The sequence below is a fragment of the Pteropus vampyrus genome, unplaced genomic scaffold (genome assembly GCF_000151845.1).
Source record: "Pteropus vampyrus isolate Shadow unplaced genomic scaffold, Pvam_2.0 Scaffold303, whole genome shotgun sequence".
NCBI lineage: Eukaryota > Metazoa > Chordata > Mammalia > Chiroptera > Pteropodidae > Pteropus > Pteropus vampyrus.
In genome coordinates this window covers 1794135-1820237 of record NW_011889084.1, presented here as the reverse complement: position 1 = coordinate 1820237, position 26103 = coordinate 1794135, and the positions used below count along the sequence as shown (strand labels likewise).

General features: G+C 48.7%; 3 protein-coding genes across 5 annotated transcripts in view; 2 read left to right on the top strand and 1 right to left on the bottom strand.

Annotated features, from left to right (window-relative positions):
* LOC111730224 (putative E3 ubiquitin-protein ligase UNKL) overlaps positions 1–12085 on the top strand; it is a 43424-nt gene extending 31339 nt beyond the window's left edge. The window contains exons 10-12 of the mRNA XM_023521467.1: positions 1317–1494; positions 11420–11573; positions 11607–12085. Of these exons, the coding sequence (XP_023377235.1) occupies positions 1317–1494; positions 11420–11573; positions 11607–11709 (435 nt within the window). The 3' untranslated portion in view covers positions 11710–12085. The remainder of the gene's footprint in view (positions 1–1316; positions 1495–11419; positions 11574–11606) is intronic.
* Positions 11426–18520, top strand: UNKL (unkempt family like zinc finger). 2 transcript variants are annotated; one of them, XM_023521309.1, is made up of 5 exons: positions 11426–11512; positions 12109–12336; positions 14386–14588; positions 14686–14940; positions 15856–18520. In XM_023521309.1, exons 2-5 carry the CDS (start codon positions 12255–12257, stop codon positions 16009–16011), a joined length of 696 nt encoding a protein of 231 aa, XP_023377077.1. In that variant the 5' UTR covers positions 11426–11512; positions 12109–12254; the 3' UTR covers positions 16012–18520. The 2 variants fall into 2 exon arrangements, with proteins under 2 accessions (XP_023377077.1, XP_023377076.1); XM_023521308.1 differs by lacking the exon at positions 11426–11512 and adding an exon at positions 13011–13200 and having other exon boundaries at positions 12232–12336.
* GNPTG (N-acetylglucosamine-1-phosphate transferase gamma subunit) overlaps positions 18370–26103 on the bottom strand; it is an 18828-nt gene continuing 11094 nt past the window's right edge. For both annotated transcript variants that reach the window (XM_011376835.2, XM_023521307.1), the window contains exons 4-11: positions 19928–19982; positions 19778–19861; positions 19603–19696; positions 19417–19531; positions 19255–19337; positions 19039–19170; positions 18866–18947; positions 18370–18773 (exon numbers count right to left, since the gene is read on the bottom strand). In XM_011376835.2, coding sequence (XP_011375137.1) covers positions 18676–18773; positions 18866–18947; positions 19039–19170; positions 19255–19337; positions 19417–19531; positions 19603–19696; positions 19778–19861; positions 19928–19982 — 743 coding nt within the window. In that variant the 3' untranslated portion in view covers positions 18370–18675. The remainder of the gene's footprint in view (positions 18774–18865; positions 18948–19038; positions 19171–19254; positions 19338–19416; positions 19532–19602; positions 19697–19777; positions 19862–19927; positions 19983–26103) is intronic.

The window sequence follows — 26103 nt, the reverse complement described above, 5'->3', positions numbered from 1 at the left end:
GGAAAGGAGGATGGTGGTGCCAGGGGCTGGGGCAGGTGGGGATGGGGAATAAGTGTTTAATGGGCACAGTTTCAATTTGGGAAGATGAAAACATTCTGGAGATGGCTGGTGGTGAAGTCACAGCAGGTGCCTCAGTCTGGTGGCTCCAAGCTGGGTTCAGTGTGTAGGGTTTAATGTGAGGCATATGCAGTGTCGTCTGTGGGTTACTGTGATTCCTAGCCCACCTGGAGATGACACGCAGCCCAGCAGAGGGAGAGAGGAATGGGAGGCCTGTGATCCCACCTCCACAGATGGAAGGACAGGGAAGACCACTTGTGGGTGACCCCAGGAAGTGTTGGGGGACACTGCTCTCCAGACTTCTGCGGTTTGAATTATTTTTAAATTTTAGCCTCAAACATAGTGGTGATCAGTTCTAGGGTCTCTGCACTTGTGGACTGATGGTCTGTCATGGGCACCTCTCTTGAGCAAAGCCAGGAGAGAGTTGGGAGCTCGTGAACACAGAGAACGAGGCCTCAAAGCCAGGACAGATTTGCTCCAAAGAATTGTCCTGTGTCAGATTTTTGTCTGTCACAATGCACAGTAACACCATTATGGAAACCTTCCCTTAAGCTGACAAAATAGTAATCTCACCTTGTTGCTGGCCTTGTTGTAGCTGCCCCACCTCCAGGTTAACTTCTCCGGTATTATTTTAAAGCAGAACCGAGACATCACACCATTTACCTTGATATAGTTCTGTGTCCTGATTTCCTAGTGACCCCGGAATCTGCTGTTTAGATGCAGCTGCTGCACAGAGCCCTGAGGTCTGGCTTGCGGCACTTTCCCGTGCCATTTTCATTGAGTGTTTTTCTTGTGCACACAGCCTTCCACATTACTGGCTCTTCATCAAGTTTGTGCTAGTTCTTTGTCTTTTTAATCTGTTATCTAGCAAATAAAAATAGTGTGAATTGCCTCCAGTTTTTATTTTTTTGGGGTAATGAGGTCATAGGACCAGTTCATTGATGTTTTCAGAAGGGGGCCGGCTCTCTACTTATATCTCTTGGTGGGTTGTTTTCTATTGCTGTATGCCTGCTTTTGAAAATTGCTTTTTGCAGAATAGTTCATTAGATGACACACTTTCTAGATGCATTTGTTCCCATCCCTGAGTGATCGGCAGCTTGCAATTCTGCCTGTCGCTGTTATTGTAAGCAAGCAGACGTTTAGGGAAAAAGTCTATTTTTTTGCTTTGGGACTAGAAGTTGGCCAACACTCTGCATTAAGGTCATGCTGTTGTTGTCTGTGCAGGTGCTTCTGCTCACCTTGTTTGTGTCTTTGCACAGAACCATCTGGCGGTGTTTGCAGTGGTTCACCCGCTTGCTCCCAGTGTGAGCTCCAGCGTGGCGTCCAGCCTGGCATCTAGCACTGGCTCCGGTGGCTCCTCCCCCACCACTCTGCCTGCACTCCCGGCCCGTGCCCACCTGCTTGACCCTACCAGCGGTGCCCTGGAGTCTGTCGCAGGTAAACCCAAGACTCTCCTCATCTCCCTGACTTCTCTTAGCACTGACATTGTCGTGTTTCTGTAAGAATCTATTTCAGACATGTTGCAGAATGTAAATTTTTATGGAAAAGCCAGACGTGTGTTTTTGGTCATCTTTCACTTTGGCTGTATTGCGCATGGTCATGAGAACACTGGCCTCACCAGGAGCCTGGGGCTGCAGAGTAATTGAGTCCTCCTCCTGCTGGGGCAGCTGCACAGCTAAAGGGCAAGGCAGAGATGGAGGCTTTAGGGGAATGAGAATGGGAGTGATGATTTAAGATTGGAGTTAGCATATTTCTAGTAATTTTTCTAGCCATTATCTAACAACTGAGGGGCACCCTCAGCCTGTTTTTGTATGTCACTGACCATCTTGCTGTGTGTTCTGTCATTGACTTAAATATTTCCTGAACCAGTTACTGGGAGGTGAAGAGGTGTGTTTTTTCCAGGGTAAACATCGTCTCCATTTACAGATAATATGTTTTTATTGCTGTTGTTATAATAATGATTCTCTACTGTCTGTGAGATCCTCCCATTTTCTCTGACCTCCCTCCTGAGATCACGCATAAGATTATATCCCAAATACTAGTGCCCAGGGTTATGGGAAATAATGGAACCTCAGAACTGCCTTCTGACCGCAGGATGGCCGTAGCTGGGCAGTCTTTGTATTGCTGAGGTCTCCAAGGACCTGGAGTGCCCACCCTACCTACTTTGGGGCTAATAGGTGTAGGTCGGATTTTCTCCTGTAGTGCAGTTTCATTCAGATTATATTGTTGCTAATGCATTGAGTTAAAATAATCCATTTTTAAATTCAGTCATTTATTTAAAATGGGTGCTGTTTCCCAGCTATTCTGTATTTAATGGATTTAGTGGAATAATTTCGGGGCCACTTGACAGGTTTTCTTTGCTTTTCACTTCATACGAACAGATTTCTGATTAAAATAGTGACCATTAAACTAGCAACCTGCAGAGCTCATTGCCCGAAGTGACCCGCCGCAAAAAGCGGCAGGATCCTTGGTTTCGCGAACGGCGGGGGCGGGGCACGTCTGAGGCTTGCGTCACCGGGGGCGGGGCCGGTGCGTGCGGGACTGGAGCCCGTTTAAGGCTTGCGTAATCAGGGGCAGGGTTTGTCTAAGGCTTGCGTCATCTATGGGCGGGGCCGGCGTGGGGTGGGCGGGGCGCGGGCCGCGGGCCGTATTTGAATCCGAGGTGGTGGCGGCGGACGGTGAGTCAGCATCCTCAGCCCTGCACTGTCAGGTACGGGTCGTCGTTCTGCGAAGCTGCGGAGCGGGCCGAGCGCCCCTCTCAGGTGTGGTACCGCCAACCTCCCTCTCTAGGTGTGCCTCCCCTCCAGGTGCTCCTCGCACTGGTCCGCAGTGCCTGCTTCCGGACCAGGTGTGACAGCCAGGGGGGTTGGTACCGCGTTTCCTAGGGGCTGCGGAATGAGGTAAATGCAGACGTGTCCTCTTGAGGAGCCTGCTCTGCAGAGGCTCCTGCTGTTCCCTGGGGGGCGCCAGCCGCGAGGCTTGTCCAGGAGAGCCTGCATTACCTGACAGAGGTGGGTCTCTTGCTCCCGAGAGGACTATTTCCTGTCTCGTCCCGCTGTGAATCGCCGCCTGCGAAAACTCAGACCGAAGGGTGAGCGGGTATGCCAGGTGCTTCTCCGTCCTGTAGTTGGGGGAGGACTGCCTGGATCGGTGGGTGCGGGGAGCCTCGGGGTCCTCCAATGTGGCCTTTAATTCTGCACTGTGTGCGTTGTCCTCGTATGTCCCTTGACCCCAGGGGACCGCGACGCCTCTCGAATGTGCTTTGTCACGTCGCGAACAGGGCTTTGCCAGAGCCATTACTCAGCAGCTTTCAGCTAATTTATCATTAACATCTGGGCGGTTCCTGATATGTTGGCTGGGCACAGTTTAAGCATCTGAATTCATCTGGATTTTGAGTATTAAAGCCGTTTTGAAAGTCAGTTCTTTTAAGAGAATATCTCAGGAGACCTCGGTCTAATTTCTGGGAACAGCAAGATGTGGTAGGATGAGAGAAGTACTTCTAATGAGAAAGTGGACCAGGACCCATTCTGGGAGCAGCTGTCTCTGCCTTGTAAGCCCAAGGCGGCCTGTGGTTTGTCAGGTAAGGATTGGCCCCTCTTGTGCTGACTGTGCTTGAGGGGGCAGCAGGGTTACACCTGTGTGCTGAGTCATGGGGTAGGTGAGCATGGTGAGATAAATCACTTCCAGGTGGGAAAAGGCTCTTGCAGTCCAGTTTGCTTCTCCCATCCATTTAGTCATTCATTCGTTGCGCCTTTATTATTCAAAGTGCTTCTGAAACTCCACTAGCTTTGAAGCTGACCATCCATAACCTGATCTCAGAACTGCTGATTCTGAGGACTGAGTCCATGTTCTTAGGTCTGACTTACTAGCATACCCAGGACAGGGGATTGGGACCCCAGGCTGGGTAGGTGTGCCAGGACAGCTCATGAAGGGCAGATTTGGGCCTCCATTCTTCTGGCTGCAGCACAGAGAGCCTGGAGAGGTGGGGGAAGGGGAGGGGCAGGGTGCTTGCTCTCAGCCGGTGAGTCTGCACATTGGTCAGCACTGGTTCACCCGCACGCACAGTCTAGGGTGATATGCAGGAATGGAGCAGGGGGCGATTCTGAGAAAGGTTTTAGAGGCTGAGCAGGAGTTCTCTCAGGACAAGTGGGGCTGCAGCCTATAGTAGTGTCATAATGTCCTTTGAGAACAGAAAGTGAGCCATTCCTGGGATGAGAAGGCCGCTTGGGGTAGGGGCAGGGTGAGGCAGAGTCGGGCCAGCAAGTGTTAACCTGCATAGTTCATTAGATGACACACTTTCTAGATGCATTTGTTCCCATCCCTGAGTGATCGGCAGCTTGCAATTCTGCCTGTCGCTGTTATTGTAAGCAAGTAGACGTTTAGGGAAAAAGTCTATTTTTTTGCTTTGGGACTAGAAGTGGCCAACACTCTGCATTAAGGTCATGCTGTTGTTGTCTGTGCAGGTGCTTCTGCTCATCTTGTTTGTGTCTTTGCACAGAACCATCTGGCGGTGTTTGCAGTGGTTCACCCGCTTGCTCCCAGTGTGAGCTCCAGCGTGGCGTCCAGCCTGGCATCTAGCACTGGCTCCGGTGGCTCCTCCCCCACCACTCTGCCTGCACTCCCGGCCCGTGCCCACCTGCTTGACCCTACCAGCGGTGCCCTGGAGTCTGTCGCAGGTAAACCCAAGACTCTCCTCATCTCCCTGACTTCTCTTAGCACTGACATTGTCGTGTTTCTGTAAGAATCTATTTCAGACATGTTGCAGAATGTAAATTTTTGTGGAAAAGCCAGACGTGTGTTTTTGGTCATCTGTCACTTTGGCTGTATTGCGCATGGTCATGAGAACACTGGCCTCACCAGGAGCCTGGGGCTGCAGAGTAATTGAGTCCTCCTCCTGCTGGGGCAGCTGCACAGCTAAAGGGCAAGGCAGAGATGGAGGCTTTAGGGGAATGAGAATGGGAGTGATGATTTAAGATTGGAGTTAGCATATTTCTAGTAATTTTTCTAGCCATTATCTAACAACTGAGGGGCACCCTCAGCCTGTTTTTGTATGTCACTGACCATCTTGCTGTGTGTTCTGTCATTGACTTAAATATTTCCTGAACCAGTTACTGGGAGGTGAAGAGGTGTGTTTTTTCCAGGGTAAACATCGTCTCCATTTACAGATAATATGTTTTTATTGCTGTTGTTATAATAATGATTCTCTACTATCTGTGAGATCCTCCCATTTTCTCTGACCTCCCTCCTGAGATCACGCATAAGATTATATCCCAAATACTAGTGCCCAGGGTTATGGGAAATAATGGAACCTCAGAACTGCCTTCTGACCGCAGGATGGCCGTAGCTGGGCAGTCTTTGTATTGCTGAGGTCTCCAAGGACCTGAAGTGCCCACCCTACCTACTTTGGGGCTAATAGGTGTAGGTCGGATTTTCTCCTGTAGTGCAGTTTCATTCAGATTATATTGTTGCTAATGCATTGAGTTAAAATAATCCATTTTTAAATTCAGTCATTTATTTAAAATGGGTGCTGTTTCCCAGCTATTCTGTATTTAATGGATTTAGTGGAATAATTTCGGGGCCACTTGACAGGTTTTCTTTGCTTTTCACTTCATACGAACAGATTTCTGATTAAAATAGTGACCATTAAACTAGCAACCTGCAGAGCTCATTGCCCGAAGTGACCCGCCGCAAAAAGCGGCAGGATCCTTGGTTTCGCGAACGGCGGGGGCGGGGCACGTCTGAGGCTTGCGTCACCGGGGGCGGGGCCGGTGCGTGCGGGACTGGAGCCCGTTTAAGGCTTGCGTAATCAGGGGCAGGGTTTGTCTAAGGCTTGCGTCATCTATGGGCGGGGCCGGCGTGGGGTGGGCGGGGCGCGGGCCGCGGGCCGTATTTGAATCCGAGGTGGTGGCGGCGGACGGTGAGTCAGCATCCTCAGCCCTGCACTGTCAGGTACGGGTCGTCGTTCTGCGAAGCTGCGGAGCGGGCCGAGCGCCCCTCTCAGGTGTGGTACCGCCAACCTCCCTGTCTAGGTGTGCCTCCCCTCCAGGTGTTCCTCGCACTGGTCCGCAGTGCCCGCTTCCGGACCAGGTGTGACAGCCAGGGGGGTTGGTACCGCGTTTCCTAGGGGCTGCGGAATGAGGTAAATGCAGACGTGTCCTCTTGAGGAGCCTGCTCTGCAGAGGCTCCTGCTGTTCCCTGGGGGGCGCCAGCCGCGAGGCTTGTCCAGGAGAGCCTGCATTACCTGACAGAGGTGGGTCTCTTGCTCCCGAGAGGACTATTTCCTGTCTCGTCCCGCTGTGAATCGCCGCCTGCGAAAACTCAGACCGAAGGGTGAGCGGGTATGCCAGGTGCTTCTCCGTCCTGTAGTTGGGGGAGGACTGCCTGGATCGGTGGGTGCGGGGAGCCTCGGGGTCCTCCAATGTGGCCTTTAATTCTGCACTGTGTGCGTTGTCCTCGTATGTCCCTTGACCCCAGGGGACCGCGACGCCTCTCGAATGTGCTTTGTCACGTCGCGAACAGGGCTTTGCCAGAGCCATTACTCAGCAGGTTTCAGCTAATTTATCATTAACATCTGGGCGGTTCCTGATATGTTGGCTGGGCACAGTTTAAGCATCTGAATTCATCTGGATTTTGAGTATTAAAGCCGTTTTGAAAGTCAGTTCTTTTAAGAGAATATCTCAGGAGACCTCGGTCTAATTTCTGGGAACAGCAAGATGTGGTAGGATGAGAGAAGTACTTCTAATGAGAAAGTGGACCAGGACCCATTCTGGGAGCAGCTGTCTCTGCCTTGTAAGCCCAAGGCGGCCTGTGGTTTGTCAGGTAAGGATTGGCCCCTCTTGTGCTGACTGTGCTTGAGGGGGCAGCAGGGTTACACCTGTGTGCTGAGTCATGGGGTAGGTGAGCATGGTGAGATAAATCACTTCCAGGTGGGAAAAGGCTCTTGCAGTCCAGTTTGCTTCTCCCATCCATTTAGTCATTCATTCGTTGCGCCTTTATTATTCAAAGTGCTTCTGAAACTCCACTAGCTTTGAAGCTGACCATCCATAACCTGATCTCAGAACTGCTGATTCTGAGGACTGAGTCCATGTTCTTAGGTCTGACTTACTAGCATACCCAGGACAGGGGATTGGGACCCCAGGCTGGGTAGGTGTGCCAGGACAGCTCATGAAGGGCAGATTTGGGCCTCCATTCTTCTGGCTGCAGCACAGAGAGCCTGGAGAGGTGGGGGAAGGGGAGGGGCAGGGTGCTTGCTCTCAGCCGGTGAGTCTGCACATTGGTCAGCACTGGTTCAGGTGCACCCGCACGCACAGTCTAGGGTGATATGCAGGAATGGAGCAGGGGGCGATTCTGAGAAAGGTTTTAGAGGCTGAGCAGGAGTTCTCTCAGGACAAGTGGGGCTGCAGCCTATAGTAGTGTCATAATGTCCTTTGAGAACAGAAAGTGAGCCATTCCTGGGATGAGAAGGCCGCTTGGGGTAGGGGCAGGGTGAGGCAGAGTCGGGCCAGCGAGTGTTAACCTGCATTCCAAGATGTGCAGTGTTTTCGGGAGGCAGGACTTTTGACATGATGGGGTTGGCATTATGGAAAGGTCACTCCTGGGATAGTGCAGGTCGTTGTGAAGGGGCAGCCTGCAGAGGTGGCTAGAGCTTGGTGCCCTTATTGATGAGGGTTGAGGGAGGAGGAGGAGCTAAGGGCTTCTGCTGAGTGGACCTAGGTGCACCAGCTTGAGGGGGGCACCTGTGTGCAGCTTGAGACAGCTGATGCAGTAGTGGGGCCTCTCCCTGGTAGGAGGAGGTAATGTGGCCATGCCAGGGAATCTAGGGCATCTGGAGGTGAGGGCTGCAGAATCCATGTGTCTCTGGGCATGGAACGGCTGCTGAGCTTCCAAGGAGGGTGGGAGGACCAAGAAGTGGCCCCAGGCAGAGGAGAAGGAGAAGAACAGGAGAGGAAGGAGGTGGGCAGGGACCACCTTTGACCAGAGGGGTTTTGGGGAATGGTTGAGCGCTGAAGAGCAAGGCCTGAGCAGTTTGAAAAATGAGACAAGTGAGGATGGCAAAAAGTAAAGGGTAGGCTGACGGGGCAGGCTTGAGTGACGGGCTGCATCATCCCAGAGAGCAGGTAGGAGCAAGAGACTGGACCCATGATGGAAGTTCACAGCAACAGGACACAGGTCTGTTGCTGGCAGGTTGCTGGGTCTGTGGAAGGTGCCCATTTAAACACCAGAACACAGCCTGGAGGGGATAGGTTGGGTGGGGGCTGTCCCCAGGTAGTCCCCATTGTTTCGGGGTGAAATATGTCCCCCAAAAATATATTTATCAGTCTTACCTTCTTGCCCCTCACCTGAGAATGTGACTTTTTTCGGGAAGTTTTTGCAGATGTAATCAAGGTAAAATTAGATCATTAGCATGGGCCCTAATCCAAAATGACTGCTGTCCTTATAAGGAGGAGGAGATTTGGATAACAGACAGGGGTGAAGACGGCCAGGTAACAAGGGAGACAGAGGTGAGTGATGTATCCACAAGCCAAGGAAGGCCAAGGGTTGGCAGCAATGTCCAAAGCTAGAGCCTCCCAGAGCCTCCAGAGGGAGTGCAGCCCCACACACCTTGATCCCGGCTTCTGGCTCCAGAACTGGTCGAATGGATTTTTGGTGTTTAAAGCTGCCTGGCATGTGGTGCCTGGTTTCAGCGGCCTCCAGATACGAAGGCCCCCATGGTCCTGGGTGTTAGGAAGAAGCTGTCCATGGAGCAAGAGGAGCTTGCTGCAAAGAAGGGCTTGAGCAGCACAGCTGACGGAGAAGGGCACCCACAGAGGGAGTCCCCAGGAAGAATATCAGCCTGTGCAGGCCAGAGGTGGGCACTGCTCCCATAGGTTTCTGCTTCAGGGTCTCCCTGAGGATCTTTCGTCACACCTGTGGCATCAGACATTTTTCACATCACCTGGTCCTTGGCCATGGTATTGGGTATATCGGGGAACCTGTTGAAGAAGCTGGTCCAGCTGTGCAGGTGCTGCCAGGCAGCATCTCATTGCTGCTGTTGTCACAGGAGGCCACCATGAGGAATGCTGTCACCTTCCCTGGGACTGAAGAGCTTGCAGTGCTGCCAACCTGGAGCCTGCTGTCTGCTCCTTCCCACAGACATCCTTGTAGGGTTAGGTGTCTGCAGGGCCAGTGTCACAGGCTCAGCACCTTCCCGCTTCACATTCCAGAGCAACAGTTGGAATCTGGGGGCTGTAGAGAGGGGCAGCGCTGGGCTCCTGGTCTGCGTGAGGGGCCAGTGGCACCCCTGAGTGTTCACCACCTTTCCAGATAAGACCTTCAGAGTCCTGAACACCTTCATGTGAATAGCTTTGCAGGGGGGCAGGGCCTGGGTGTTTCCCCACTGCTCCTAGTGACAGGACTGGTTCTTCAGGTGACTTGGCAGCCTGACCCTGATGCTCCACGGTTAGAGGCCCTCCAGCACTCTCTCTGGCCAATGGAGCATGGTCCTCAACTCACTCTGTGGTTCCCAGCAGGGTCGGGTTGGGGTCATGTTCATAGGCAGCAGTGATGAAACAAAGAGGCAGGCCCTGGGCCTCACCAGGCAGGGCTGCTCCCTCATGTCCCAGAAGCAAGCCCTCCCCATCTGCCTGCCTTTGTGCACACCGGGCCTCACACCAAGGAGGCCAGAGCCGATGGCTCACAGATGTGCAAGCCTAGCACCGAGCATCAGCGAGGAGCCCATCTTGTGGTCAGCCCACGTGATCCCCACCAGGGCTGAGTGGGGAAGGGACAGCGCAGCCGGGGGTCCCTGTTGGGCCTGTACCCCAAGTCTGCTTTACATACGTCCTGTAGCCAGCTCTCCACGAATCTGCACGTGCTGGGGACTTAATGTTCTTTGGAAGTCACACGTCTCTTGTCCTACGTTTTATGCCGATACAGTAAATGTGTCTCATTTCAAAAGGCAGCAGCACCCCCACGGCACAGGTGGGTTCCTCTGTTTCCCTAGCTGCTCTTTCGTCTCCTTCCTTGGCTTAGCCTTCACCTGACTCTTGGATTCGAATGCAGTCGTTTAAAACAACACTAGCCCGGCCACTCCTTGCAGCCTAGGCCCTGCAGCTTCCTGGCATGACCCTGAGCAGGAGACATGGCTGTCCCTCTGATGCGGCCGGGAGCCTGGGCCGAAGCCAAGTGTAGGATGTGGTCAGAGCTGAGCAGTGGCCTTTCTCCCAGGGCAGCTCTGACTTGATGTTGCTCATCAGACATGATCCAGGGACTCTGTGACACTTGGAACCAGGCACCCTGGGGCAGGGCAGAGGCAGGAGGCTCTAGAAGCCCATCTTTCTAACCCAGAGCAGCAGGTCTGACCGGGGTCTCCGTAGTGCATCCCCTGGGCTGTGCAGAGATGTTTGTCCCAGGAGTTGGGGGCAGGGTGACTTTGTGGCTTCTTAAAATGGGACTTGGTACGTCTGACCAGGCATCATGGGAGACTGAGCTAATAGGGGAGACAGGGCTCAGCCATACAGGAGAGGCCCACCTGCTTCTGGGAGGGGGTACTGTGAGAGGGCAGAGTGGGCCCCCAGAGGTGGGGTGTGAGAGGCACTGATTAGCAGAACTGTGCTGTGACTTAAGTGCCACCAAGCTTGCCTGACTTTGAGTTGAGAAGGTGGCACAGGCCCATGGGGTGTGTCCCAGGAGCTCCTGCATTCCTTTCCCTGATTCTGTGTGACTTCGGGAACTTATGGGATAGGTTCTGGCTTTGGAGGCTGGCTGGCCTGACCGCAGCTGCCCCAAGGCTGCTTCCTGCTCTGTTCCAGGTTGGCGAAAGTTTTGGGAGGCCAGCTCTCAGGGGCCTGTGTGTTTCTGTTCCCCTTTAATAGACATGCCTGGGCCACCCTGGGGTCCCTGGTGGAACAGGGTGGAAATGGAACCCTGTTCACTGTTTGAAGGAAGAACAAGATGCAGGTCTCCCTGTCATGACCCCAGTGTGGAGGTCAGCATCCCCATGTCAGCACACAGCACGAGTATGACCTTATGCCATTGTCTGTGAGCTAATTTCCCATGAACGGCACCCTCGTGGAATTTTTTTTTTTTTTTACTGGTCAAGTATGTTTATTTGGTCAAATGTCATGCAGTGATTAGAAATCTAAACGTAGGAGAAACATGGTATTTCGGCGAGGCCATGCTGCGGGGGCCACATGTGGGATGCCAAGATGCTCTGGTTCTGGAGGAGGAGAGAGCAAGTCTAACTGGGAGACTGGCGGGGGGCCCATTCTCGGCCCCCATCCCTGAGGCCGGGGGTCTCTCCCTCCCCAGAGAGCCAGGCCTCTTTTTCATTGTGGCTCTGCATGTTCATGAGTGCTAACTCGACGTCTTTCTGGTTGGATAGGCTCTGCCTTAGATCTCCACCTTAGTGATGTAAGCCTCGCCCCGCTGGATAAGGAGCTGGATGAACAGGACAGCAGTGATCTGGGACCCACAGGTAAGAGCACTGGCACCTGGAGCTCTTGTCAGGGCGGCCAGGACAGCTGGACCTTTCAAGAATTCTTAAGTGGTTCTAGGGTGGAAGGGGTCCCATCTCCCCCGCGCCTCAGGTCCCTGCAGCCTGGGCAGGGTCAGCCTCCCACTCCCTCAGTTTACCTCCATCTGAGCAAAGGGGGCCCTGCAGAAATGGAGTAGGGGTGGGATGGGGGACAGGGACGGCCGGCTTTCATGGTTTTCTAGATGTTTTAACTACTACATTGACATAAAGATGAATATGTTAACATATATCAAATCATTTTATTTGACTAAAAGTTCATCTTTTTCTTCTGATGTTAAAAGAAATGAAACCATTTATGCGGGTTCTAAAATTACTGGGACCACCATGCTCGGGGTAGGTCAGTGGGCGGGGCCTTGTGGGTGTCTGGCCTCTGCAGGACCCCACTGAACCCCTTTGCTCTCTGTGCATTCAATACTTGTCTGAGCGGTGAGGGCGGTGGCCACATCTCACCCTGGGGGGAGCTCTGGCTCTGCATCTTCACGTGGTGGCTGCACGCCTGGGCCCCCTAGCAGCCACCCCTCTTTGTCCCCCTGCAGGTCAGAGGTTGCCTGGGGGCTCGGCACCCGTCACCATCCCGGGCTGCCTGGCCCGCTCCCCATCCCTGCACTCCTCGTCGTCCCTGTCCACCTCCCCACTCAGTTCTCTCTCCCAGTCCCTGTCGGGGCCACTCGTCTCCTCGGCCATGACGCCCCCCCAGCAGCCGCCACCCCTCAAGTCGGAGCCCAGGATGCTGGGCTCCTCAGCCTCGTCCTACAACTCCCTAGGTGAGCCAGGGTTCGCGGGGAGGGCCGCTCTATAGTGACGGTTTACAGTTGAATAAACCAAGGCTGTCCCATGCTGCCCTGCACACTCCCTGTGGTGTGAGCCTTGGCACTTACCTCAGGCCAACCCATGTCCCATGTGTCTGCTGGTTCGTTGGAGGTGTCCTGGGTTCTAGATGGGGTGTTGCATGCCAGCCTCTATTGCGGTCTCGGTGTGTCCAGGATCCTGAGACACAGTCATGACAACACTGCGGCGTGACCTACCTTTCTCACTTATACATGCATTGGGATTTCTGAGGCTGCAGAGGCGCAGCGTCGCCAGAGACCCAGTGCAGGAGCAGACAGATTTGTGAAAACAGAAAACAGCGCCATTTCTTGTTTTACATTATTTTTTCATTGAAAAATGTTACTTATATAATCTGTTATACTTTAAAAGAATATTTTAAAATATCTGTTTAATTCTTAAACGGTCATACACCGTATGACGACTTATTGGTCAGTGATAGACTGTGTGTACAGTGGCGATCCCATAAGATAATAATGGAGCCGAATTTTCTGTGAGAAATGGAAATGATACGTGGTTCGGGTGGAATTTTTATCTCCGATGGGAGCAATATCTGTGGGACTTGGCAAATAGATTCCCTCTCACTCACAGCAGTTCAATTTTGAATACACAGATGACATCTCATTCAGTCAGCCACTGAACTGTTTCAGCACAGAGGAGCCTGTCCCCACAGTGCTACATATTCAGAGGGCACTGTAGCCATCCCAGATCTAACTCGATGGTCTCCATAGTTCCCTGCTGTAAATTCTTTGTTGAGGAGCTAAGGTCCTGTGCAAGGACACAGTTCCACAGAAGCAACTTTAATAAGTATTACGTGCCACTGCGACTTTAGAAGAAGCTTTCTGTGGTAATGTGGAGCCAGCCTGTCCCTGTAGTTTGAAAATATTTCCAAATATTTAATGATGTAAAGCGTAAGTAAGGTTTTTCTCTTCCATTAATTTAATGCCAGAGAGAGTCTCTTCTGCCAGATATATCAGTGGAGTCAGAAATAAATTTCCAAAGTCAAAATATTGATTCCTCAGTTTTATAACCTCTCTGTGTTAAACACCTTTTATTTTTAATGAATACCACTGCACCAACATGCTGTAGCCAAAACCACATTTCCACGACAATCCCCTATGTTCCTTTATCCCTCCATCTTGATTTATTATTCCTACTGATCCTCAGGCCACTTTTCACTCCTTCCTGACAGTCACTATTACGGTGATCTGTGTTTTCCCGGCCAGTCCACCCCACATCTCTGTTCACGGAGCATTTCAGATGCTGTTAGAAGGAAGCAGTGGGGAGGGTTTGGGGACGGTGCTTATTGAGCCTCTAGTCGTATACAGTAATGTCTTAGGCCTGAAGGGACTCACCACTCACTGACTCACCCAGAGCAACTCCCAGGCCTGCAAGCTCCATTCATGGTAAGTACCCTATACAGGTGTACGGTTTTTTAAATATTTTATACAGTATTTTTATGAACATTTTCTGTATTTAGATAGACAAATACCATGTGTTAACAACTGCCTGCAGTATTCAGTACAGTAACATGCTGTATAGGTTTGTGGCCTAGGAGCAATAGGCTACACCATAGAGCCCAGGTGTGTAGCAGGCTAGACCATCTAGGTCTGTGTAAGTGCACTCTGTGATGTTTACACAATAACAGAATTACCTAATGATTGATGCATTGCTCAAAGTATCTCTTGTTAAGTGCCACGTGACTCTGTATATCAACAGGTGTCACCCAGGTAAACAGAAGCTCTTTGGGGGTCTCAGGATTCCACAAGTGTAAAGAGTTCCTGGGACCAGAGTTTGAGAACTGCTACACCACACGATGCAGTCACAGAAACTTTGAATTTATTTACTTTTCTGTTTAAATCTTGGTCAGAAGATCAGGGACAATGGCCTTGTCAGTGGAGCCCCAGAGGTCCCAGAGCCTGCTCAGAAGACGTCTGTGATGTCTCGGCGCACCTGGGGCTGACATCTCCTGTCTCCTCCTCACTCAGGTTTGACCAGCGTTCCTGGGAGCATCTGGGACTTTGTTTCCGGCAGCTTCTCTCCCAGCCCATCCCCCATTCTGAATGCCGGCCCCACATCCTCTGCAAGCGCAAGTCCAAACAGTGCGGAGCTGGCACGGGTCAGGCGGCAGCTGGATGAGGCCAAGAGGAAGATCAGGCAGTGGGAGGAGTCCTGGCAGCAGGTGAAGCAGGTAAGCACTGAGGTGGGGACGTGGGTGCAGGCCAAACTGATGTGCATGCAGGGTACCCCCTCCCCCACGCTGGCCACTGCAGCCCCGTGGGTTTCAGGCCTGTGACGCATGGCAGCGGGAGGCCAAGGAGGCAAAGGAGCGTGCGCTGGCGGCCGACAGCGCCCGGCAGCTGGCACTGCAGAAGAAGGAAGAGGTGGAGGCCCAGTTCAGGCAGCTGCAGGAAGAGCTGGAGAGCCGGGGCATGTCCACACTCCCCGGGCTGAGGGGCTGCGGCGACATTGGCACCATCCCGCTTCCCAAACTGCATTCGCTGCAGAGTCAGCTGCGCCTGGACTTGGAGGCCGTGGACGGGGTGAGTCCTTGTTTGTTTCCGAGGTACCAGCTGTCTGTCCTTGGCCCAGTGTGTGGGGAGAGCGGGGAGAGGATGACGGCCGGGACCAGGCCTGGCGCTGCTGCTTCCCCCGTGTGGTCTGTCCTGCCCCAGGTCCTTAGGTGGCCGCTCATGTTCTACTTCAGGGAGTGTGTGTACCACTTCTCTTGCCAGGCTGGCCCTGCACTTCCTTTCCGGAACCTTCCACGTTTGCCGGCTGTGCCCTCATGGACAGGGTGGATGCCCCTCTCACCCCACACCATTGGAACCATGGTGTATGCCTGGGGCATGTGACTGAGGTCACCCTCCAGGGTCACTGGTTACCTCTTGCCTGATTTCATTGTTTGTTCTGCTGTAGTATAAAACCCATTGCCCTCAGTTCAGGTAGAAACTCCTTTCACACCAGGGTGTTTTTGTTAGAGTATCTGGAAGTTTCCATGGCTCTGCCTCATCACACATGCCCTCTCTGCTGCCTGTGGCCAAGGTCCAGCTGCAATGCATATACCAGGCCGCTTCCCCTTCAAGTAGCCATCTCCCGGCTGTGGCTTTTCGCTCAGCCAGAGGCTGAGTGTCGAATCAAGGTCATGCTAAGCCCAAATCCTGGCAGCCACCAGCCACAGGTCATAGGCCTCTATCCTGGCCCTCTCCATGTCTGTGTGGTAACTTGGCCCTGGGAGCCAGTTCTCTGCTTAAGGGTCTTATGGAGAAACAGCTTCCACCCCCATCTTTGTATTCCCCAGGTGGCCCCTGGCACGGATGTCCCACCCCAGCCCTGAGCCATATTGCGGTAGCCAGGGGACCATCGTCCTCGAGGGTTCTCACACTGCCTCTGGGAAGGCAGGGGGCTGGTGGTAGGGCGGGTCCTCCCATGACCCCCCCAACTCATCTTGCCCACAGGTGATCTTCCAGCTCCGAGCGAAGCAGTGTGTGGTGTGCGGAGAACGGGCCCGTGGCACCGTCCTGCGGCCCTGCCAGCACCGCGTGCTCTGCGAGCCCTGTGCTGCCAGCGCACCTGAGTGCCCTTACTGCGAGGGCCAGCCCCTCCAGTGGTGACAGTGGCCACAGTGGCCTCACTTCCTGGTGCCACCGACGTCGGGACCCTGGCCTTGAGCTGCACCCACGGTTTCATGGTATTCTCTTCACAGACCTTAACGGCAAACCCACAGCACGCCCACGCCTACCGCGCAGGGTCTGGGCAGGCACAGTAATTACATAGGGTTTGCGGTCCTGACACTACTGTGACCACATCCTGGGAGTTCGGGTCCCGGCCAAGCACTTTGTAAGCTGAAGAATTTAAATGGATGGTCTAAGTTGCTATAAGCTGCTTTCTAGGTTCATGTTTTTTTTTTTAATATGCGATAATATGAAGCTTTATATGTGTACTGTGAACTTAAAATATTTCCTATCAGTTTATTGTTAATTCATATAGTATGGTAAATATGAGATTTCATATTCTGAAATTAGTACTTATGAAATGAGCATTTATCTAGTAGTGAGAAATGCCTAGGATTTTTACAAGTTTCAAATTAAGTGCAGACAAATAGTATTTATAGCAGAGTGATTATTGAAAGACATACATTTAGAAGTTTTTAATTTTATGAAAGGAACTCTTCCTAAACACGTGCATGCGCACACTAATTAGAGTTTTATATCCCAGCGTCGTGACATGAGGGAGCTCGATCATACATCTATGACCCGTGGCCACTTTTTCTAAGTGCCTGTGCCTTGCAAAAGAAGTGAGGGAAACAGTTCATTCAGTTTTCTTCCTTGAAACTTTGTAAGACAATTTGATACTAGTGAAAAGTGCAGCCAAGGGGTTACATTAATTTTACAGAGCCTTGTTCTGGACAGGCAGTAGTGCTCCCTACCTTCCTGGAGCTGGCTGCCCAGTGTCCCAGCTGGCCCACGGTCACTCCCCACACCTGGGACCACCAGGACTCCTGCCCATGTGGGACAGGCTTGCCAAACTTTGGCATGTCCAGACTTCAGGGTGACACTGTCGCCTGATATGTCCAGGTATTATCAGCCAGCCATGAGACTATAGGTTGAGGACGTGGCCGCCGTGCCGGAGGACCTGGCTCTACCATGGGTCCCTTGGCCCTTCAGCGGCAGCCTAGCTTCAGGACCACAGCAGAAACTCTCCTGAGAGCGGGTCTAATTTTAGTGATGACGAGAATCTCCTCTGGTCTGCAATGGGTCATTTTGCCTAGAAATCTGAAAAGTGAGATGGCTGTAATTTACCCAAATTCTGCTCTCAGCAAAGCAGGTCTAGACTTCCGTGAGAAAATCTTTCCAGAACCTGCCGCTGGGAGCGGGAGCAGGTACTAGCCTTCTGGCCTGGAAGTGAACACTGATGCATTTCTACTCGCCTGGGGCTTTGCCAAAGACTTTTAATAGCATTTTTTAAAGTGCGAAGTGACTAGGTAAAAATTTTTATCAGTGACCAAATTAGAATGTATTTACTATAGTAAGTTTAAAACATTTTAATGTAAGACAAAATGATTGAAAAGTTGTCATTTTAAAGGTGGATCCATGACATTCCGCAGCTAGTCCGCTACTAAAGGTAACTATTTACTTGGTTTTAGTGAATCTATTTGTTTTTAAATATAGTGATAATGATTTATTAGCTCTTAGAAATTACGTATATTTTGTGCTACTGTTATCACTGTTTAAGACTATTTTTATTAATATTTATGCACTTGTTTCCCATTTCGGGCCTTTAGCCTTTTTTGGGATAACAGGACTGTGTTTATGACTGATATCTAGCCTAGACATTTTCAAATTATAAACAAGAACAATTAAGCTTTAGGTCTATTTATAAGCTACTCCAGTCAGTTCTGTGGGATTTGGGGGACTGGAGGTGCAGTGCTTACAGGTGCCCCACAGCCGGGGCTGGGGGCACAGCCCTGAGCACTTGCCCTTCTCAGGTCAGGACTGGCTCTGAGGACAGGTATGTGATGGGAAGACCAAAGAACCACCCAGAGCAGAACTCGCCAGGTGCCCAGGCGCTTAGGGCCATCACTGCGGCATGCTCCGGGGGGCTGCTCCTGGAGGTCCTCCCCACCCTTGCAGTGGCCCTGGTCTTCTGAGGGAGCTGCCCTGTGCAGGCTTCACAGGCTGAGCTGGTGATTGGCTCAGCCTCTCAGGGCTTCACCATCCCATCTGTGGGTAAGGAGCAAGGGGTGTGCTGGGTGTAGCAACAGAAGCCGTGTGGTGCTTGGTGTCCTCTCCCAGCTCTCCTGTTCAACATTAATGGTAATATCGTCACACCATTCATGTAACTGGTCAGCAGACTTCAATTCAGTGTGGATGCTTTATGTGCATTAATTTATGGAAACCCCCAATCCGTATGTATGTTTTGAATATTTAGATGAGAATGTTATTGGAATGGAATTTTCTTAACCCAGAAGGTAGTATTTATAATGCATAATCATTTACTTGTAGTGAATTGTTTAAAGTTAACTCCTGTTTAAATTTTTTTACACTATAGCATTTATGCAATGGTTTACAGAATTCATGGAATTATTTTTATCAGTATGGGAATTAAAACTTTGAATCTTTATTTGTCTGCATCTTTGAGCACAACCCTGACAGCTACTAGCCCAGAAGGCACAGCTTTTCCCAGGACTTCTTGCTCTGCACCATGGTCCTGGCCCGTTGTTCCTCTTTTCTGCTATAAGATGCCAGTCTGGTTGTCTCCAGCCCAGTCCCAGATTCTCACAAGGTGTCTCCACGCAACCCCAAGTCACCTCGTAGCTGCTCTGTTGTCCTGTGTGTGGGTGTCTTGGGGCCCAAGTGTTCAGAGCTGGAAGTTTCTGCCAAAACACCAAAAGGTGACAGGTCAGGACCTCGTTCATAGGCAGCAGGTCCTAAGGTGGGCTTGGCCTCTTGACCAGACATGACTTACCTGCAGGCTTGGTATAGGAGATGCCATGCTGGGTCAGCATACTTTTAAGTCTTTTAATCTCCTTTGACAGTTCCTTATGTGCCTGGAACAGAAGAGTTCGAAGAGAAAGTCAGGCCCCTTGGCAGGAGGCCGTCAGTGTCCCGGGAACTCAGCCTCCTCCCACTAATCTGTACCTTACTGCAGCTCTCCAAGGTCTCAAACTCCAGGCCCTGAGTACCTCCTTCCTGCTGTGCAGAGTCATTTTCTCCTAGGGCCTTTAAATAGCCAGCATCCTCAAAAAGTGCCCTGAGCAACTTCTCATAGCCCTGAAGGTCAAGGAAGGAGAGAGAACACCCAGCTTGTGGCTGTGCTGCACCCAGCCAGGGGGGATGCCTGCCCCGGCAACTCACCTGGGAAGTGATCAGTTCATCAGCTAGGTCCTGCTCCACCTGGTCCCACCGCTGCTGCAGGGCCGTGGGCAAGGCTGGGTACACTAAAATCCAGCAGGAACCAGATTTAGCTGAGCCCCTTTGCCCCCCATTTCCCCACCCCTACTGGTCTCAGCCTCCTACCTAACAAGGAATGGGGATGGCAGACAAGGGGTGTCTCGAATGTCAGCGCATAGACACAGGTGCTTGGCTCAGACACACGAGCCAATCGGTTGCTTTTTCCACATGTAAGCTCCACCTGGGAGGGAAACCTTGGTTGGTTGGTGGGTGGGTGGAAGAAGCCAGGGGCCCCCTCCCACATGGCCCCACCTTGCTCTGCCGGCTCCGGGAACGGCAGGAATCACCATCTTTCATCCACATGCCCCTGAAGGTGTTGTTGGCGATTTCCCACTCGTGCCAGATGCTGGAGAGGAGCAGAGTGTGAGGCTAGGTTGGGGGGTAACACCCCAAGGAACCCACAGCCACCTACCCTTCTCCAGCTCACCCCAGGATCCCACTGTAGGCATTCCAGCGGAAGGTCTGCTCATGCTGGGTCACGTTGTGGAAGGGGCAGAACTCGTACTTGTACCTGGGGGTTACGACTGCCGTCAGAGGTGTCCCATACCCCACCCCTACCACCCCTCCCCTGACTCACGTGGACTCCACCAGGCTGAAGCACTTGCCAGAAAGTCTGAAGAGATGTGCGGGCCCTAGAAGAGAATGTGAACGCTGAGTCCAGTGCAAGAGCAACAACCCACAGAATGGGGGCCCTTCAAGAAAGTCAGGTTGTTTGAATCTTTAAAACGGAGCACGAAATCTTGAGTGAAGTTCCAAGCTCGTTTCCCTGTGAAACATCTAAAGAGGAGTTCTGGAAAACGTCTGAGCAACCATGTGGACACCAAGAACAAAAACACCTTCAAGTTTGTAGCACAAGGCCGTGGCATTTTCTCTTGCCCTGGGCCACCGCTCCCCAGTGTGGTCAGGAGGAACAGGCAGACCTTACCCGCAACACTGCAACCTGGCTGGGGGCTGCCAGAACTGGTCTATTTTGCCTCAGATCTCAGGTGCAGAAAGTGGGCACTGCTTGTGAAAGCTACAGGGAGCCTAGAGACTCAGAGTTTGGGGCAAGAGATTAGACACACAACAGACCATGTAAGGCCCTGGGGAGAAGCTGGGGTGAGACTCTAGGAAATACACAAACTGGCAGAGATGTCTGTTTTTTCAAAAGTCCAGTTTTCAATAAAAAATTGCAAGACGTAAAAAAAAAAAAAAAAAACAGGAAAACATGGCCTATTCAAAGTAAAAAGCTGACAGAGCCACCCCAGGAGAAGCCTGAATATGGGCCTTACTAAAGACTTTTAAACAACTACCTTAAATATGCTCTCAGAACTAAAGGAAAACACAAAACTATCAGGAAAACGATATGTGATCAAAAATATAAAAATTATAGAAATGAACCAAATAAAATCTGAAAAATACAACTGAAATGAAAAATCATGCAAAGACTTCAACAGATTTAAGCGGACAGAAAAATCAGTGAACAGAGCCTAAGGGACCCATGGGACCCATTCGGAGTCCTTGAGAGAAAGGGAAAGGGGCAGATTATTTGAGGATGCTATTGTTAAGAACTTCCCAATTTCATACAAATCCAAGAAGCTCCAAGTATGATGAACTCAGACCCATACCAAGGCACAAGAGACAAATGTCAAAAACCAAGTCTTGAAGGCAGCAAGAAGTAACTCATCCTCAATAAGCTGATTTCTCTGCAGAAACCTTGGAAGCCAGAAAGCAGTGAGATGAAAGAAAAAAGATGAGGGAGTTCACTGTCAATACACCTGCTGTACAAGAAATGCTGAAGGGAGTCCTTCAAATCAAAAAGACAGTAAAGGTAAATACATGGGCAAATTACAAAGCCGGCATTGTAATTCTCACTTGTAAATATATAGAACTTAAAAGATGGATGCATGCAAAAAAATTATAAATCTATGTTAGCGGGTGCACAATACAGGTAATTTGTGAAAAATGTAGAAACAGTGCTGTATAGAAGTTTTGATATGGGACTGAAAAGCTGGCATAAATTCAAATTAGACTTTAATAACTTTAGTATGTTATGTAATCCCCATGGTAACCAATGAGAAAATAGCTATACACAAAATATATACAAAAAATGAGGTAATCAAACATGTCACACAGAATAAGTCAACAAAAACTAATGGAGGGAATGAGAGACAAGCTACAAGACAAATTTGCCCTTTTGCTTCCTGTAAGTCTTTACTTATCAATATGGACATCTCATCTTATTGCATTTCATTGCATTTTACAGATACTATGTTTTCATCAACACTGAGGCAAGCCCCTCCACCAGAAAAAGATTGACTCATTGAAGGCTCAGATGATGGTTATTTTTAGCAATAATTTATTTTTTTAAATAAGATTGTTATATTGTTTTGTAAATATGATGCTATACTGCATACTTGCTACACTACAGTAAACATAAGTTTTACACACACTGAGAAACAACATAATTTGGGTGACTCACTTTATTGCACACTGGTCTGCAACCAAACCCCACAGCATCTCCTAGGTATGCCTACAGTTACTTTAAATGTAAATGCATTAAACTCTCTGTTCAAAAGGCATAGATTAAACTGTATACTGCTTATGAGAGACTCACTTTAGACCTAAAGACACAAGCAGTTTGAAAGTGAAAGGATGGAACAAAGATCTCTCATGCAACTATTAACCCAAGAGAGCTGGGGTGGCTACAGTAATATCGGACAAAATAGACTAAGTCAAAACTGTTAAGAGACAAAGGACATATACTGATAAAAGGGACTTATTCACCAAGATGATAATTATATGTACACCAAATATCAGAGCTTTAAAATACATGTAGCAAACACTGACAGAATTGAAGAGAGAAACACTGTAGTAATACAGGGTTCCTCAACCCTAGGCCGCCCCTGGCACCAGTCAGTGGCCTGTTAGGAACTGGGCCACAGCAGGTGAGTGGTGAGTGAGCAAGCGAAGCTTCATCTGTATTTGCTGCCGCTCCCCAGTGCTAGCATCACCACCTCAGCTCCACCTCAGATCAGGCATTAGATTCTCATGGGAGCACCGGTCTCCGATGCCAAAAAGGCTGGGGACTGCTGCAGTACTACAATGCTTGGACACATCAATACCCTGCTTCTAAGGAAAAGGACTTGAATGACACTAAACCAATTGGACCTAACAGACATATGCAGAACACCCCACCCAACAACAGCAGAATACACACACACACACACACACACATAAACGTTCTCTAGGATAGGCCATACATTAGGCCATATTTTTTAAATCTATTAGTTCTTAATAGACTTAAGACTGAAATCATATAGTTTCTTTTCTGATCACAATGAAACCAGAAATCAATAGCAGCAAAAATAAGAATTTCATAAATCCACATAACCATTGGGTCAAACAAGTCACAGGGGAAATGAGTAAATATTTGGGAGACAAAAATGAAAACACAGGGTACCAAAACTTATGGGATATAGTGAAAGCAATGCTAAGAGAGCAATTTATAGCTGTAAAGACATTCAAAAATCTCAAGTCAATAACCTAACTTACACCTTAAGGACATAGAAAAAGAGCATACTAAACCCAAAGCTCAGAAAGGAAATAATCAGTAAAACCGAAAGTTCTTTAAGAAGATCAATATCAACAAACTTCGTTAGACTGACTAGGAAAAAAAAATGACTCAAATTACTAAAATCTGAAATGAAAGTAGGGACATTACTACCAATTTTACAGAAAAAGGATTATAAGAATGCTATGAACAACTATACACCAACAAATTAATAACCTAGATGAACTGGACAAATTTCTAGAAACACAAACCTACAAATTCTTCTCAAACTCTTCCAAAAAACAAGAGGAGGGACACTTCTTAACTAATTTTTCTGAGGCGACATTACCCTTACACCAAAGCCAGAAAGACACACTATGAGAAAACTAGAGACCAACATCCCTTATGAACATTAATGCAAAACCCTCAGCAAAATATTACAGCAAACTAAATTCAACAGCACATTAAATGGATTCTATACAATGACTGAGTGGTACATTTTTTTGTATTTTGGAATGTATTTTTGTATTCCTAAAATGTAAGAACGGTCCAAAATACAAAAATCAATCAATGTAATACAGCCAACTAATAGAACGAAGGTGGGAGTCACAAGATCATCTCAATTGTTGGAAAAGAAAGCACCTGACAAAACTCAACACTCGAATTTCATGGTAAAAACACTCAACAAATGAGAAGGAGACTTCCTCAACACAACAACCCATGTGGGCATCTATACACAACCCACAGCTAACATCCTACTCAATGATAAAAGACTGAAAGTCTTCTCCCTAAGATCAGAGACAAAGCAAAGATGCTCTGAGCACTGCCAGTAACTATTCAACATCATACTGGAAGTTCTAGCCCGAACAATTAGGCAAAAAAAGAAAGAAAAGGCAAATGGATTAATTTGCCAAATTGAAGAGGAAGAAGTAAAATGATTTAGTCATGATTGCATATGACATGATCATACATGTAGAAAACCCTACAAAAATCCACAAAAATCTACTAGAGTTAATAAGTTCAGCAAAGTTGTAGGATATAAAATTGACGGTCAGAAACCAATTTTATTTCTATAGACTAATAATGAACAATCCAAACAATTCCATTTACAATAACATCAAAAAAGAAAAAATTTAGGAACACATTTAATCAAGGAGGCAAAACACTTGTGCACTGAAAATTACAAGATACTGCTAAAAAAAAATGAAAGACATACATAAATGGAAAGATATCCTGTGTTCATGGATAGGAAGATTTAAAATGAAGATGTCAATACTACCCCCAGCTGACCTACTGATCCAATGCAATCCATATCAAAATCCCAATGACATTTTTTTTTTTCCAGAAATAGAAAAACCCATCCAAAAATTAAAATGAAGTCTCAAGGAACCTCAAATAGCCAAAACTACCTTGAAAAAGAACAAAGTTGGAGGACTCAATTTGTGACTTCAAAGCTACTGTAATTAAAACTGTGGCACTGGCATAAAGACAAACGTGTAGAACAATGGCTAGAAAAGAGCCCAGAAATAAAATCTTGACTATACATTCAAATGATTTGACAAGACTATTCAATGTGGGTAAAGGACGGTCTTTCAATAAATGGTGCTGGGAAATGGGACATCCATACACAGACGAATGAAGCTGGACCATTGTTTTACACAATATACAAAAATTAACTCAAAATGGATCAGAGACCAAAACTATAAAACTCTTAGATAACATAGGGTAAAATCTTTATGACATAGGCTTTGATAATGATGTCTTGGAAAAGACATCAAAGGCAAAGGCACCAATAGAAAAAAATAGATAACTTGGACTCCAAAATTAGAAACTTCTATGCATCAAAGAATACTATCAAAAGAGTGGAAAGACAACGCCCAGAAAGTGAGAAAATATTTGCAAATCACGTCTCTAATGAGGGTAATGCCAAAATATATAAAGAACTCCTCCTATACAACAAAACCCCCAAGTAACCCAATTAAAAAATGGAAAGAGATACACTAGACATTTCTCTGAAGAAGCTATACAAATAGCCCATAAGCTCAATATCACTGGTCATTAGAGAAATATAAATCAAGTCTACAATGAGGTATCACTTCACACCCATGAAGATGGCTATTATCAAAACACAAAGTTACATGTTGGAAGATGTGTAGAAATTGGAACCTTTGTGCTTTGCTGGTGGGAATGTAATGTGCAGCAGCTGCTGCTGAAAACAGTTTGACAGTTCCTAATAAAGCTAAATAGAATTACATGATTCAGTGAACCAACTCCTGGGTATATACCAAAGGAGCTCAAAGCAGGGACTCAGATACTGTACACGCATGTTCACAGCGGCATTATTCACAACAGGCACAAAGTGGAAACAACCCAAGTGCCCATCGACAGATGAATAGGTAAAACAAAATGTAGTATATATGTACAACGTACATATGTATTCAGCCTTACATGCTACAACACGGATGAATCTTAAAGACATTACTCCAAGTGAAATAAGCCAGTCACAAAAGGGAAATTATTATATGACTCCACTTTTAAGAAGTAATGTCTTAATCCATTCAAGCTGCTATAATAAAATACCACAGACTAGGTAACATATAAACTACAAAAATTTATTTTGCACAGTTCTGGAGGCTGGAAGTCCAAGATCAGGGTACCAGCATGGGTGAGGGCTGGTTCACAGAGGCCCTTTTTCAGTGCGTCCTCACATGGTAGAAGGGGTTAGGGATCTCTTTGGAGCCTCTTTATAAGGCACTAATCCCATTCTCGAGAGCCTGACCCTCATGATTTAAGCACCCCCCTAACACCCCGTCCTCTTAATACCATCATTTTGATGGTTAGGTTTTCAACATATGAATTTGGGGGGGAACACAGACCACAAGAGGTATCTAGAGCAGTCAAATTCATAGAAACAAAGTAGAATGGTGGGTGCCAGGGGCTGGAGGAAGGAAACGGGGAGTGTTTAATGGAGACAGGTTCAGTTTGGGAAGATGAAAAAGTTGTGGAGATGGCGGTGATGGTCACATGACAGTGGGAATGTGCTTAATGCCTCTGAACTGTACATCTGAAAATGGCTAAAATGGTAAATTTTCTATTTTACCACAATGAAAAAGGGGGAAATTCATATTTCCTTATACTTGCAAACAAAACACCAGAAGGCCAAACCACAAAAAACACAACAGAATCAAAACAGTATGATATTGGCATAAAAAGTGACACAT

Bases quoted from the DNA above. Each gene is read 5' to 3' on its own strand.
- UNKL (XM_023521308.1), top strand. From the start codon at position 13,116: ATGGTCTCCATAGTTCCCTGCTGTAAATTCTTTGTTGAGGAGCTAAGG. The intron at 14,589-14,685 runs GTAAGCACTGAG...CGTGGGTTTCAG, and splicing joins CCTGGCAGCAGGTGAAGCAG to GCCTGTGACGCATGGCAGCG. The intron at 14,941-15,855 runs GTGAGTCCTTGT...TCTTGCCCACAG, and splicing joins ACTTGGAGGCCGTGGACGGG to GTGATCTTCCAGCTCCGAGC.